Consider the following 12,541-nt stretch of genomic DNA (forward strand, 5'->3'; position numbering starts at 1 on the left):
CTGCCCTCCTCCCGCTTGGGATCCCCCCGCTCTTCTCGGTGCCCGGCTGGTCCCTGGCCTGGCCTAGCCAAGAGCATCTTCAGCCAAAGCTGCAGCCTCCCGCCAGCGGCCCCTCCCGTTAACTGGTGGTGGGTGGGTTCCTGCTCTAGTCGAAACGATTTTGGTAGATTTTCGTGTTTTTTTGTTTGTTTTTTTTTTTAATTTATTAATCTGTGCCCCCAGTTTCTCGTCTGTGAACTACTGTTTCCCTCTCTATACCCCTTGGAGTCTTGCGCAGCGATTTCGGATTTATGCTACCCCAGCCTTTCATTCATTTCCAGATCGCTGGTATGGGGCTGCAGAAAATGAGCAGGAGGAGAAATAGTTTACTTCTTTATTGACCTTCTGCCTTCCTCCTTCAGATCCAAGAGTGATTTTGAGAAAATGGCTTATGGATGGGCAGCAGTTTGCACTTGTTACCATTTACTGTAATAGAATTTTAACTGGAGAGTCCATTTAAAGTTGTGGTCTTTCTCAAGCTGTATTTGGGTCACGTTTTATGATTCCTTGTGAGTCAGTGGAAGATGTCTGTATCTCTAGGGCTGAGAGAACCTGACCGGTTATTACTTGAAAAATACTGCAGTATAGCAGTCCATAAAAGTACAGAGGGGAAACAAAATCAAGGTCATTGTGGGTGGTTCATAAATCATAGTGTAAAGTTACATACAGTCTGAAATAAAGAGGACTGAGGATAGTTAAGGGCAAGTTAAAAAGATGTGTCAAATGGATCCTCAGCCTAGTATGCTAATATGTGTACTTTAAAAAATTAACTACCTACCTCGTGGCGGTAATAATAATAATAACAGTAATAATAACCATAGCGTAGTATGTGCCTTCCCTGGACAAAAATGCATTGGTGTAGTAACTTGTTTAAAGCTTTCCAAATCTTTAGATTTTATTTATTTTAAAGATGAAATCAGATAGGTGTTTTATTTGCATTAGATTGTGCTTTGTGTCTTAATAGCTAAAAGATTTTTGAAGAATAGATGAGGTGAGAAATCAGTCAAAAGAACCAAATGAGATTTGGTGTTGTGGAAAGAGAAACTAGATTTTAGTACCGTTGCTGTCACCGTCTAGCTGTGGGATCATGAGTAGGTCAGTGACCAATGCCTTTTTTTCATCTATACAATTAGGGAGTCAGACTAAATTCTGTAAGGTTTATGCACTTTTCCATGCTTACCTGGCATACGCTATGTTTGTAAATAATTTAAGACCCTTTAACATTTTTAGAATACATTTAAAACATTTACTTGAAGAAGTACCAGTAAAATTATAGCAAAATATAAGTAAAAAAATATACAATTCCATGCTTTTGGAATAGTGTTTGGCATAGTACTATTCTAGAATTCCTCATTTGGGATGTAAAGCAATAAAATTATATTAGGTCCCTTCGAACTGTTGGTATTTCTGTTAAACTTAACATACTTTAGAAACTGTATTTGGAATAAACGAAATAGAGCATATGTTAGATAAAATGATGACTGTGTTGCATTGCTTGTCTCAGGGGTGTTTAATAAGATAAATTTAAGCATTTTAAAATGCATACACATAATCATCAGCTTAACAGGTTGGTTCTAAAACAGCAACTAATCAGTGAATCATAAAAGTTTTACTTATTTCCCCATGGCCTCATTTTTTTTTTAATTCATAGGGACTGATTCAGAACTTGTAGAAAAGGGCATGGATAAAATAATGCCATGTATTAGTGAAGAAATGAATTGAGAAGTCTAGTAATGTGTCCATGGAGGTTTTTTTTTGGAGTTATAATTAAGTGTGAGCCAATCAAATCTTTTTCAGCACAGAAGGCTACATAGTGGTGGTATCATTACTACCAGGAATAACAGGGAATGCAGAGGAAAAGCTATTTTTATTACCAGAAAGTTGTTCCCTAAGCTCAGTTTTACTTTCTATGAAGGAATGAAGGTTTTTTATATTACTTTAGTAAAATAGTAGGATTGAGATTCCACTTTTCAAATGTACTAAATACAAGTGGCAGTTTAGCCTCTAGTAGAATAATCAGTGCATTGATACCTCTTATTAAAATGGAAAATGTTTGAACTGTTTTGAGTTGGTAAAAAAATATAGGTGAAAGACAAGAAAGGAAAAACACCAGTCTTTCTTATTGTCAGGATAGTGATCTTTTGGCTAACAATCATTGGTAAATTGAGTTAGCCTAGTTTAAAAATCACATCTTCATGGACATGAAGTAGCACTGCTCACATTTTCACAAAGTCTTTCTGGAGAACTCAGTGGTTGAATCAGAATTCCCTACTTTAATTATGCGTTATTCATTGACTTATGAAATTAGGTTCTGATTTTCTTCCATGCTTCATTCCATAATTCATCAGTCCTTCTGCTTTTACTTGAAAAAGATTTAATTTACAGGCTTTAGTTCAGTCTCTCTATTTTAGATCGCATTTCTGTTTTTGGTTTACTGCTTAAAAAGATCTTATGCCAACATGTGGAAATACAACCTCCCTACATGCTTGTAGTATGATACTAGTTGAAAAGCTGTCCTATCTGAGGTTTCTCATCTCTGACAAGTAGTTCTCGGACTTCAGTATTAGAGAAAGTTGGTAGCTGGGGTATGGTTAAATTGTATCACCACTTTAATCATGGGGACCCAGATCCTTTTTCATTCTGTAGTTTGTAAGACTAGAAGTAAAACTCCTTCTTAAATTTCCCTTCCTCTCCTCTCTCCCACTCCTCTTTAAAGTTATCATTTTTGGAGGTGCCAGGCAATTTCTCATTTAAGCATGACAGCAACTGAACTAATATTATGATCACCATTTTACAGATAGCTAATATGAAGCTTGAAAGGAAACTGAAGCTTATAGTTAAGAAAATTTGAGATATTCTTTGTTATCCCCAAAATCTTTTGGATTTTTAAGCCTAGTATTGCTTCTATACCATATAGATGAGATTTGATTCAGTGGTGGTAGTGATATTGTTGAACTAGATGAAGTGCTCATCTTGTTTTGGATGCTATGGCTGCAGTGTAGCTCAAATAACTATAAATGTAAAGTAGGATTTTTCTTTGATTTTAAGCCAGTGAGTGACTGGGGTTTGACTCATAGATGATTGACCTGTGCTGTTACCTAATAATATTACTGACAGAAACTGTTACGCTGAAACATTAGGAAGCCACCCTAGAGTCATAGTCTTAGCAGCATTATTGATCTTGCCCATGCTTCAGAACATTTTGTTGTACCAGCTCCTTTACTCTCTCATTCCATATTTTGTCTCTAAGAAACAAAGGTGCAGCTAAGGAAACCACGATAAATTAGCTTAGAAAGTTAGAGTAGAAACAAATTACATTTCACAATCTAACAGTCATAGACCATAGAAAATTGACCCTGGGAGAAAATTATTTTTTTATATATATTATTTTATATGTGTGTGTATAAAAATATAAAAATTTTATGTGTGTGTGTATAAAAATATAAAAATAATTTTATATGTGTGTGGAAATAATTTATATATATATTTTTATACACACACATACATATATGGAATAGAAATGAAATGATAATGATCTTGATGTATTTTTCACATCCTCAGTATATCATAGTTTCTCAGTGCTATGGTAAGCAGTATGCTTAATAAACTCATAACTTATCCTTTATTTCCTGTCTTGGAGAATGGTACTATCCTTCTCCCAGTCCCTAAGTCAAAAGCTTGGGAACCATTCTAGAATGTGAACCATTTGCTTCCAACTGTTCACCAACTCCTGTCACTTTTACTCATTAAGTTCTTAATTGCCTTTTTCCAGTGTGCCTCCTGTTTTAAGTGTTTCTTCCTCATCCCCTGCTCTCCCCCACACCCCTTTTAAGTTACCACTTTTGGGTACTTACCATGTGCTCTCATTTCTCATCTAGGTAACTAGTAAGCCTAGCTTATTTCATGTAGTCAGTCTTGGAGCTTCCAAGTGTTGCTCTTCTTTCCAGAATGCAAATTTCATCATGGCATTCTTCTGCCTAAAATCTTTTGGTGGTTTCCCTCTGTGTTCAGGGTGAAGTCCAAGCTCATTGACATAGTTTAACAGTGTGTTTCACTCTTAGATCATGCTCTGCTTGTGGGTCATGAAATATCAGAGTACATCACATATTGGAAGGGTAAATATCATTTTATTAAACTTTTTTGGTTATATATTTCATACATATGAAATACATACTTATGTATCTCATATATTCCTGTGTGTACTGGTAACATTACAAAATATATTTCTTAAGAGTTGATTGAGGTCAAACGGTTAGATATGTTTTTTACCATTCTTTCATATGCAATGATTCTAGTCATTTCAGTTTAATTGGCTTTTCTGCCTGCTTTTATACCTTTGCTTATTTGCTCCCTCATTCAGAAGAGCTACCTGCCAGTCTTCATATAACTAATTCAAAAATTTCACTCTTTGGATATTTTTTTCCTGATGGCAACTTACCGTAATAAATACATTCGTATTGCAACCTAGTATACACATAAATATTCACATAAGGAAAGTTCCATGAAACAATAACCTTCCTGTATGAGATGCTTTCTTGCCCCCTTGCCTTCTATCTTACTTCATCTTACATGATATTGATCTGTCTTCACTGAGGTTAGGGCTCCTCCCTTTTATATTTATACCCAGTGCCAAGGTGTAGCATACAGTCAATAGATGTCGATTAAATTAATGAAATACTGAATTGGTATGTTATCTAGGACTCTTTACAATATTGTTTAAGCTTGAACTGTAGAAGCTAACTTTTATGGTTGCTTCTCAATGATTTTATTACAGGAGGGTAACTTTTTTCTTTAAAACTTTAAAACTAAAAATTGTTTCTATGTTAAATTCTTTATATTTATCAATTGTGACTGCATAGTTCTAGCCTCACATCATGATAGACATTACATTGCATTTTGTCACATCAGTGATCTCAGAATTGATTATCATTTGTGATTTGTGGTCAGCAAGTTTGATGAAGTCCAAATGCTGGACACATAATGCTAATTTGTTTTTATGGGAACTGAGTGGTTTCAAAGGAGAGAACTTTTATGTATAACGGTAATCAAATGCAGATTTGGGGGGATGGGGTGAGATATGAAAGCACAGAATCAGGTGGAGTTGAATCATCTTATTTCTGAATATTTAAAACTTTGTAAATGACATTTTCACAGGATATTTAGTTACTTACAATTTTCCTTTGTGAAAGATAATTATTTATTAAACCATTAATAGATTCTCATGGAGAACTGTTATTGAAGAGAGAGATCCATTTGTTGGAATGTAATAAAAAAGAATGAATCAAGACAAAACCTCTAAATGCAAGCACCAGAAAAATTACAACATATCACAGTGAATTTGCAAGTGGTAAGTCTGCATTTAATTTTACATGGGAATATGTTTGTGAATTATGTGGCATGATATCTTTAAAGTCTTACGTTTAGATGTGTTTAACAATTGTTCATTTGCAAAATAAAATTATGTTTATTTAAAAGTTTTTTTTTTTATTAAATTTTAACTAGACATTTTCTTAGATAAGGCTTTTTCCATAGAGAAAAATAATCTATAAGTAATACAGTTTTAGAAACATCTTTCTGGATTATGAATCTTATATGGCTTTACAGCTGATGCTCCTACACTGCATTTTAAAAAATATTAATTTTAAAAGCATATAATTTAAGAATAATATGTAGTGATAAGAGAAGCTTCAATTAAACACTTTGTTTGTAAGGTTGTACTGTCTAATCAGACCCCATAGGCTATCTTTATATTTCTGTTGGGTGAAAAGAATTTAGAACTACATGTGTTTATTAATAAACTTAGAAGAACACATAAATACATACATAAAATGTGAAAGCCTTCCTTCTCATTGCTCTTTCTTTCCTCTGCTCAGTGATAACTACTGTGAACAGTTTAATAGATGTGTTCTTTCACACTTTTTTCCTATACATATATAGAAATTACTTATACATATATTTTTTCTATCAAAAAATTACATTATACAAATATTTCTATAACTTACTTTCTCCTCCAACATTTAATTATGAAAAATTTTAACAGGAGAGTAAAAGAATTATTTAGTATAACATCCGACTACCTATTACCTACATTAACAACTAATATTTTACTGAACTTTATCACATACTCATCCATCCCTCTGTTCATCTGTCAATCCATTTTAATTTTTTTGGATCCATTTCAAAGTAAATTGCAGACATCGATACATTTCCTCCCCTTTCTTCCCAATACTTCAGCATACATATCATTAACTAGAGTTCAGTGTTGGTTTACAGGGTTTTTAAAAAGGTAAATTTACATACCATGAAATGCACCAATCTTAAGAGTATGTTTACTGAGCTTTGACAATTCATAACTTCTGTATCTCAAACTCATATCGAGATAGAGATCACTATCAGACACTGCAGAAAGTTCCCTATGCTCTTTCCCAGGCTATCTGTATCCTCCCTCCCTTCAGGAAACCACTGTTAAGATTTTTCCCCTCCACCATAGATTTTGCCTATGTAACTTATTTTTCTTCACTCCAGTACTATGTGTAGGTAGTCATATGAAGATCTAGATCTACCTCTATTTTCCTTTGTTTTTTTTCCTTTTAAAATTGCAGTGGCTCAAAAATAGTCTACCCTATGGATGTGTTATAATTTGATCATTCCCCTGTCTTTACGGGGACATTTAGGTTGTGCCATATTTTTGTGATTGTGAAAAGTGCTTTATAGAACATTCTTATATGTATATATACCTGTCTACTCTAGTGAGTATTTTGTAGGTATTACTAGAAATAAAACTGGGTCAAAGAGTTTAACATTTTAATAGATACCGTCAGATTGCCTCCAAACGATTGTATCAGTGAAAGTGTACGAAAGTGTCCTTTTTCCTCTGCCTCCTCAACATTGGGTTTCATCTATCTTTCTAAAAATTTTTCAATACAAAAGATGAAAAATATGCCTAGTTATTTCACATTTTCCTAATCACTAGTGCTTAGTCATTGGATTTTTTTCTTTTCTGAATTGTCTCTATGTATTTACTTTGTATGTCTCTTATTAGTCATATGTTATATTATTTTTTCCAGAGATGCTTTGTCTTTTAACTTTGTTTTTGATGTGTTTCGGAACTTCAGAGCTTCTTTCTTTATGTGGTCAAATTTGATTTATGGGTCTTATTTGTGAACACCTTCCTCATTACAATATTATAAAACCACATGTTATTTTTCTATTAGTTTTGCTATTTTTAAATTTGGAATTTAGAAGAGAAAGAAAAATCACTGTGAACTGAGGTACCAGGAACATTTTCATATGGAGAGTGAGATTCAAATTGACCTTAAAGTATGAGTTGAATTTAGAGTAAGCAAAATGGTAAGGTCATTTCAGATAGGAGAAATATGAGAGGGAATATATTTTTCATATTCATGGAGCAGTGATAAGACTACTGGCTGAGATGGCTGATAAAACTGTATATTTAAAGATATATATTTGACGACTAGATTTCTTGTCAATTATTTTGGCTAACTTTTACCATTTTCTAAAATCTGTATTGTGATGTTACAGTTTTCTATCACTTTAGTTTTATAGTGACTTGAGAATTCTTCCTCAGAAAAATGTGTAGTGAAATTTAGTTGCCTGAAAAGGCAAAAAAGGAAAGGTGGTTTCCTAGCAGAATAGTTTGAACATTGTAAATATTTACATAGTCCAGTTTATTAGAGTTGAATTATAATTTCTTTTTAAAAAAGTTCGTGCTGTAGTAATTTACATCATTAATGAAGTTAGTCACAGCACTCAAGTATAGTTACCAGATAGCAATCTTAAAAAATGTTGAAGTACCAGTATGTCTACTAGTTACATCAAAGTTTGAGTTATGAGCTCACCATTTAATATACAAATTAATATGTTGGAATCTCTAGCTAATGAAAGTATTTTACAAATGCCACCCTTAAGATGAACTAGCAGCATTGCGTTCAGTTCGGTTGTTGCTCAGGATGTGTAATAGTTTCTGTTCAATCATGAGCCACGCCTGGTAGATATTACCTGAGTGGAGTGATCCTGCAACTCTACCAGTTACCTGTTTCTGTTTGAAATCTGATTTGAAGTTCTTGGGAGACTACTGTTTTCTTCTCTACAATCTACTTGTGAAGATTATGTGGCACTAATTTTCACTGATCAGGTATTTAAAGAAATATTCAACATCTTATTTGTTTACTGTTTTATTTTTCTGTCTTTTGCTCACTTGGCTTGGGGATGCTTGTTCATCTAGACTTTGTTGCCTATATATGTTTACATCCAGGAAAAACACAATTTTTAACTATACTTTTCACTGTCTAATATTTTTCTTTTGTGAAGAATCTTCTAGTGATAAGAAAAATTCCTTTTCTGAGAGGAGAATAGAAATAGGATTTAAAAAATGAATGAGTATTTGATAATTTGCTACTTGTTTTGCTGGGTTATTTGCTTTTCTTTTTCTAATATTAATAAATATTAAATTTAGAAATAAGTAATGAAATTACTCTGTTATGTATAATTCATAGACTGTTGTTTAGTACTGAATGGAACTGAACAGTTAAATGAAAGAAGGTATATGAAGTTAATAATATTGAACATGTTGAGAGACAGTCTTCTGTCTTTTAGCACTTGATGGTTGGCAAGATTGTAAACATAAACATTCTTTTTAATGCTTCTCTTTTTAGCTATGTAGATAGTTTATCATTTGTATTTGACCTCCTTTAGTTTTTAAAATAATACCTAGCAAATTAAATAGCATGCTTTATCCTCTGTAACTTTCTTCATTTAAATGTGATAGGTCTTTTAAATTTCGAATTAAAAGGTAATGAAGTTCAAACTTCTTTTAAAGATCTAGGCATGATTCCTATTTTAGAGTTAATATATAGGTACTAACTTAGACCATATCTGATGTAAACAGTTGGGTGGTGTTGTGTTTGAGTTCTTGTCTTTTTTTCTGCTGCCCCAATATTTGTAGATTCTAGGGATGATAGCAAAGGGATATTCTTTTAAAACTAAGTAACTCTTAATTTTTTTTTTTTTTTTTCTTGAAGCTTTGTAGCTTCAAGAACATTGGCAGGGCCTCCAAGAGATGGTACAGAGAAACTTTTCAACTGATGATAATTCTTAGAATGAAATAGTCTGGGAATTAAACTGAAAATTAGGGAGTCATTACTCAACTTTCTTCTGACCCCTAATATCCAATCAATTAGTAAAACTTACTGGATTGATATTAACTATTTCTTCAGTTGATCTCTTCTCTAAAAGTAATTTTGGCTATTGTCTTCTCTTAGCCGAACTGATCTCTGTCTTTAATTTTATCCTCTACTCCAGAGCTTCAATAATTTATTTAAAGTATAAGTTTCATTATGTTAACCCCCTGCTTCAATAGCTCTTCAGTGCCTAAAAATGAAGTCTTAGCTTTCTAACATGACTTCTGTATGTTCTTCATGATTTAGCCCCTTCTTTCTCAACACTCACTCTCCACTGAAAGCTTTGTAATTTATGATGGCAGTTTGTGATAACCTCCTACTATTTTTACTCATATATACCTCCTGCTTTTCCTTCTGTTGGCAGTATTGTTGTCGCTCTTCTTTGCTTAGGTAAATTTTATTCATCTTTTAAGATTGAATTCAGGTTTTACCCCCTACAGGAAGTCTTCCTCTGATTTAACCAGTCCCCATCTTTTGTGCCACTAGTAACACCTTGTCCACGTTTCTGGAACTTAGCGTATTCTATTAAACCCATTTAACGACTCTTTAGACTGTTAATTCTTTTAAGCAAAGACCATGTTTTAGTCATCACTGTATCTATAATCCCTAGCAAGTGACTGCTATATAATGGAGGCTCAGTGAATGTTTGTTGAACTGAGTTCAACTCATTACTGTAACATTGAAGTCTTATTGAAGCTTCTGGATCAGTAATTCCTAGGTATCATCAGCAGTATCAGATACAGTTTGGGAGCATTTTATAGTTTTTGACTTTACACCATAAAAAGTTATGATTCCATAGACCTAGAATGGAGCCTAGGAATAAGTATTTTAAAGACACGGCTCAGTTGATTTTCGTTTGCTTACAGGTTTGAGAAACACTTTGAATTTATTATTGTATTATTCCATTGTAGTTTATGTAAAAGTTGTCCCCTAGACCTTGTACAGTAGTTTGTTATTTAAGCTTTATGTCTACTAAAGTATGAATATTTTTTAAGTCACCTTTTTGGTACCATGGATATAGAAATATCTTAACTTTAAATGGCTAAGTAGGGGGTCTGTTTGCATTTCGTTAACACTCAACTGAAAAAAGCTCCATTTAAATAGGACTCTTCTTGAGTTGATAGTGATAAGAGTAATTGGTCTTTATTCCGTGAATTTAATTATTTTTGGCAATTAGTAATTGCTTTTCCCTTTCTATTACAGTTTTTCAAAATGATTTTCTAGCTTTTCATTACAGTTTAAAATTAAACTAAATTGCACAAATATTAAGTGTACAGCTCAGTGAATTTTTATATATGTGTATACCTATAAAGCACTACCTAGGTCAATATATAGAATGTTTCTAGCCTCTCAAAGATTCTCTCATGTCTCTTTCCAGTTAATATACCCCCTCCCATCACAAGATTACCACTATTTTGACTTGACTGCCCATCGGTTAGTCTCATGATGAAAGCTACGAAAAAAATTTATATTAATATATATATATGTGCACCTCATTTCTCTCGGGTTTATACATGGTATTCTTGGGCTAAGGATAGACTAGTGTTAACTTCAGAAGGTAGCGTCAATTTATATTTTGTGATAACAGTTCATAATGAAAATTGAAATTAAATTATTTGAAGTTTTTGGTGAAGTTTTTAATATCTTTGAACTTCTTTTTGCTTTCCAAAGTGTTTTATTTTGTCAGAAATATACAAAGAAAACTAAATAAGTGTCATTTTATAGTTGCCAGTAATATAGTTTTGTTTTAGTCAAATAATTTTTTCTATATAAGTAACGTTTTTCTTTTTTTCTCTCCTTAGGATCATCTCTCCTTGTGGGTTGGCAGGCAGTTGTAGGACTGCAAAATGGGTCTCCGGATTCACTTTGTTGTTGACCCACATGGTTGGTGCTGCATGGGTTTGATTGTTTTTGTCTGGTTATACAATATTGTTATAATTCCCAAAATTGTCCTCTTTCCTCACTATGAAGAAGGACATATTCCAGGCATATTAATAATAAGTAAGTTTCTAGGTCTTTATTTCTTTATATAATTAAAGATTTTCCTCATTTCGAATGTTTCTAGAGTATAGTGCTACTATGATCTTCCTTTTAATATTATTAGTACTGTTATTACTAAGTTATTTACTAAATTATGGAAGTTTTAAAAAATAATGGACTTTATATTTTTCAGGGTTAGATAAAAGTGATATTTCCGTATGTAACTCTGCAAAATATATAAAGATCATTTTGTTTAAAAAAATCTGGTAACAATAGTGCTAATTTGCATGTGTCTATATTTTTAATGTTTCTGTTATGTATTTATTGCAAATGTAGAAGGAGTTTTAGGACTGAAGATGATATCCATTACTGAGAAATGAGAGTTTCATGATACAAATAGTGATTATGATGTTGATTATAGCACTGAACTTCTGGATAATTTTTTCCTGCTATAATTCGTTGATAATGGCTTGCTTATGATTAAAAGAATAAGTTTGAAATGACATATTTTGCATGTACACAGCATTTACATGTACATTTGTCATTTTGACCTCACAAGAGCTGTGGGAAATACAATCTCTGTTACACAAATGATAAAACTGACCAATACCATGCAGTCAGTGCTAGTTAGCACTTGAACTAAGTTTCCTGTTAAAGGTGCCTTCTTTTTCCCTAAACAAAATGCCTGTTTCTTATTCATTTTAAAGGTGGAATTATACCGTTATTTTTTCTAGTTTTTCATTTTAAAACTTTAAAAAGAGTTTCTAGATTCTTATTTTCAAATTAAATATATTAAGAGCTATCAAAAGGAACAGTTGAACATTACTAATGCAAAGTAATTTTGAAGATAGCCAGTTAGAGCTAATGAAAAAGTTTAATTGTAGAATGGGTTTAAAGATGCTGCTTTGATTCTTTCCATTATAGTATATGTAGTAATTAAAAGGGAACCCATTTATATTATTATTGCTAGGGAATCTCTGTTAATAATCTGATTTATAACAAGTTTATCAGTTATTATCATGCAGTATTATTTGATGAATGAAATGAATTTATCATTTAATTTTATCTTTTGAAAATTATCTTGATAGATTAAAATATACATTTAAAGTTTAAATATGCTGATTTATAAAATGTTTTGAAAGATAAATGACTAATTTTACTTATTTGTGTATTTCAAAGTCTTCTATGGCATTGCCATATTTTGTCTGGTTGCCTTAGTCAGGGCCTCAGTAACTGATCCGGGAAGACTTCCTGAGAACCCTAAGATTCCACACGGAGGTATGGTACTCTTCAGATTCATCAGTTTATTACGACAGAATTAT

At 32.5% G+C, this 12,541-nt stretch overlaps 1 protein-coding gene across 11 annotated transcripts in view; it reads left to right on the forward strand.

Moving 5' to 3' along the window:
- ZDHHC21 (zinc finger DHHC-type containing 21) overlaps positions 1-12,541 on the forward strand; it is a 63,498-nt gene that overhangs the window by 351 nt on the left and 50,606 nt on the right. For 4 of the 11 annotated variants that reach the window (XM_025051415.1, XM_015594540.2, XM_015594535.2 and 1 more), the window contains exons 2-4: positions 5,255-5,386; positions 11,042-11,240; positions 12,399-12,497. In XM_025051415.1, coding sequence (XP_024907183.1) covers positions 11,087-11,240; positions 12,399-12,497 — 253 coding nt within the window. In that variant the 5' untranslated portion in view covers positions 5,255-5,386; positions 11,042-11,086. Of the gene's footprint in view, positions 1-4,100; positions 4,155-5,254; positions 5,387-8,038; positions 8,195-11,041; positions 11,241-12,398; positions 12,498-12,541 lie in introns of all 11 variants that reach the window. The other 7 variants (XM_025051413.1, XM_025051412.1, XM_015594537.2 and 4 more) reach the window with 7 other exon arrangements.

Source organism: Pteropus alecto, unplaced genomic scaffold (genome assembly GCF_000325575.1).
Source record: "Pteropus alecto unplaced genomic scaffold, ASM32557v1 scaffold95, whole genome shotgun sequence".
NCBI lineage: Eukaryota > Metazoa > Chordata > Mammalia > Chiroptera > Pteropodidae > Pteropus > Pteropus alecto.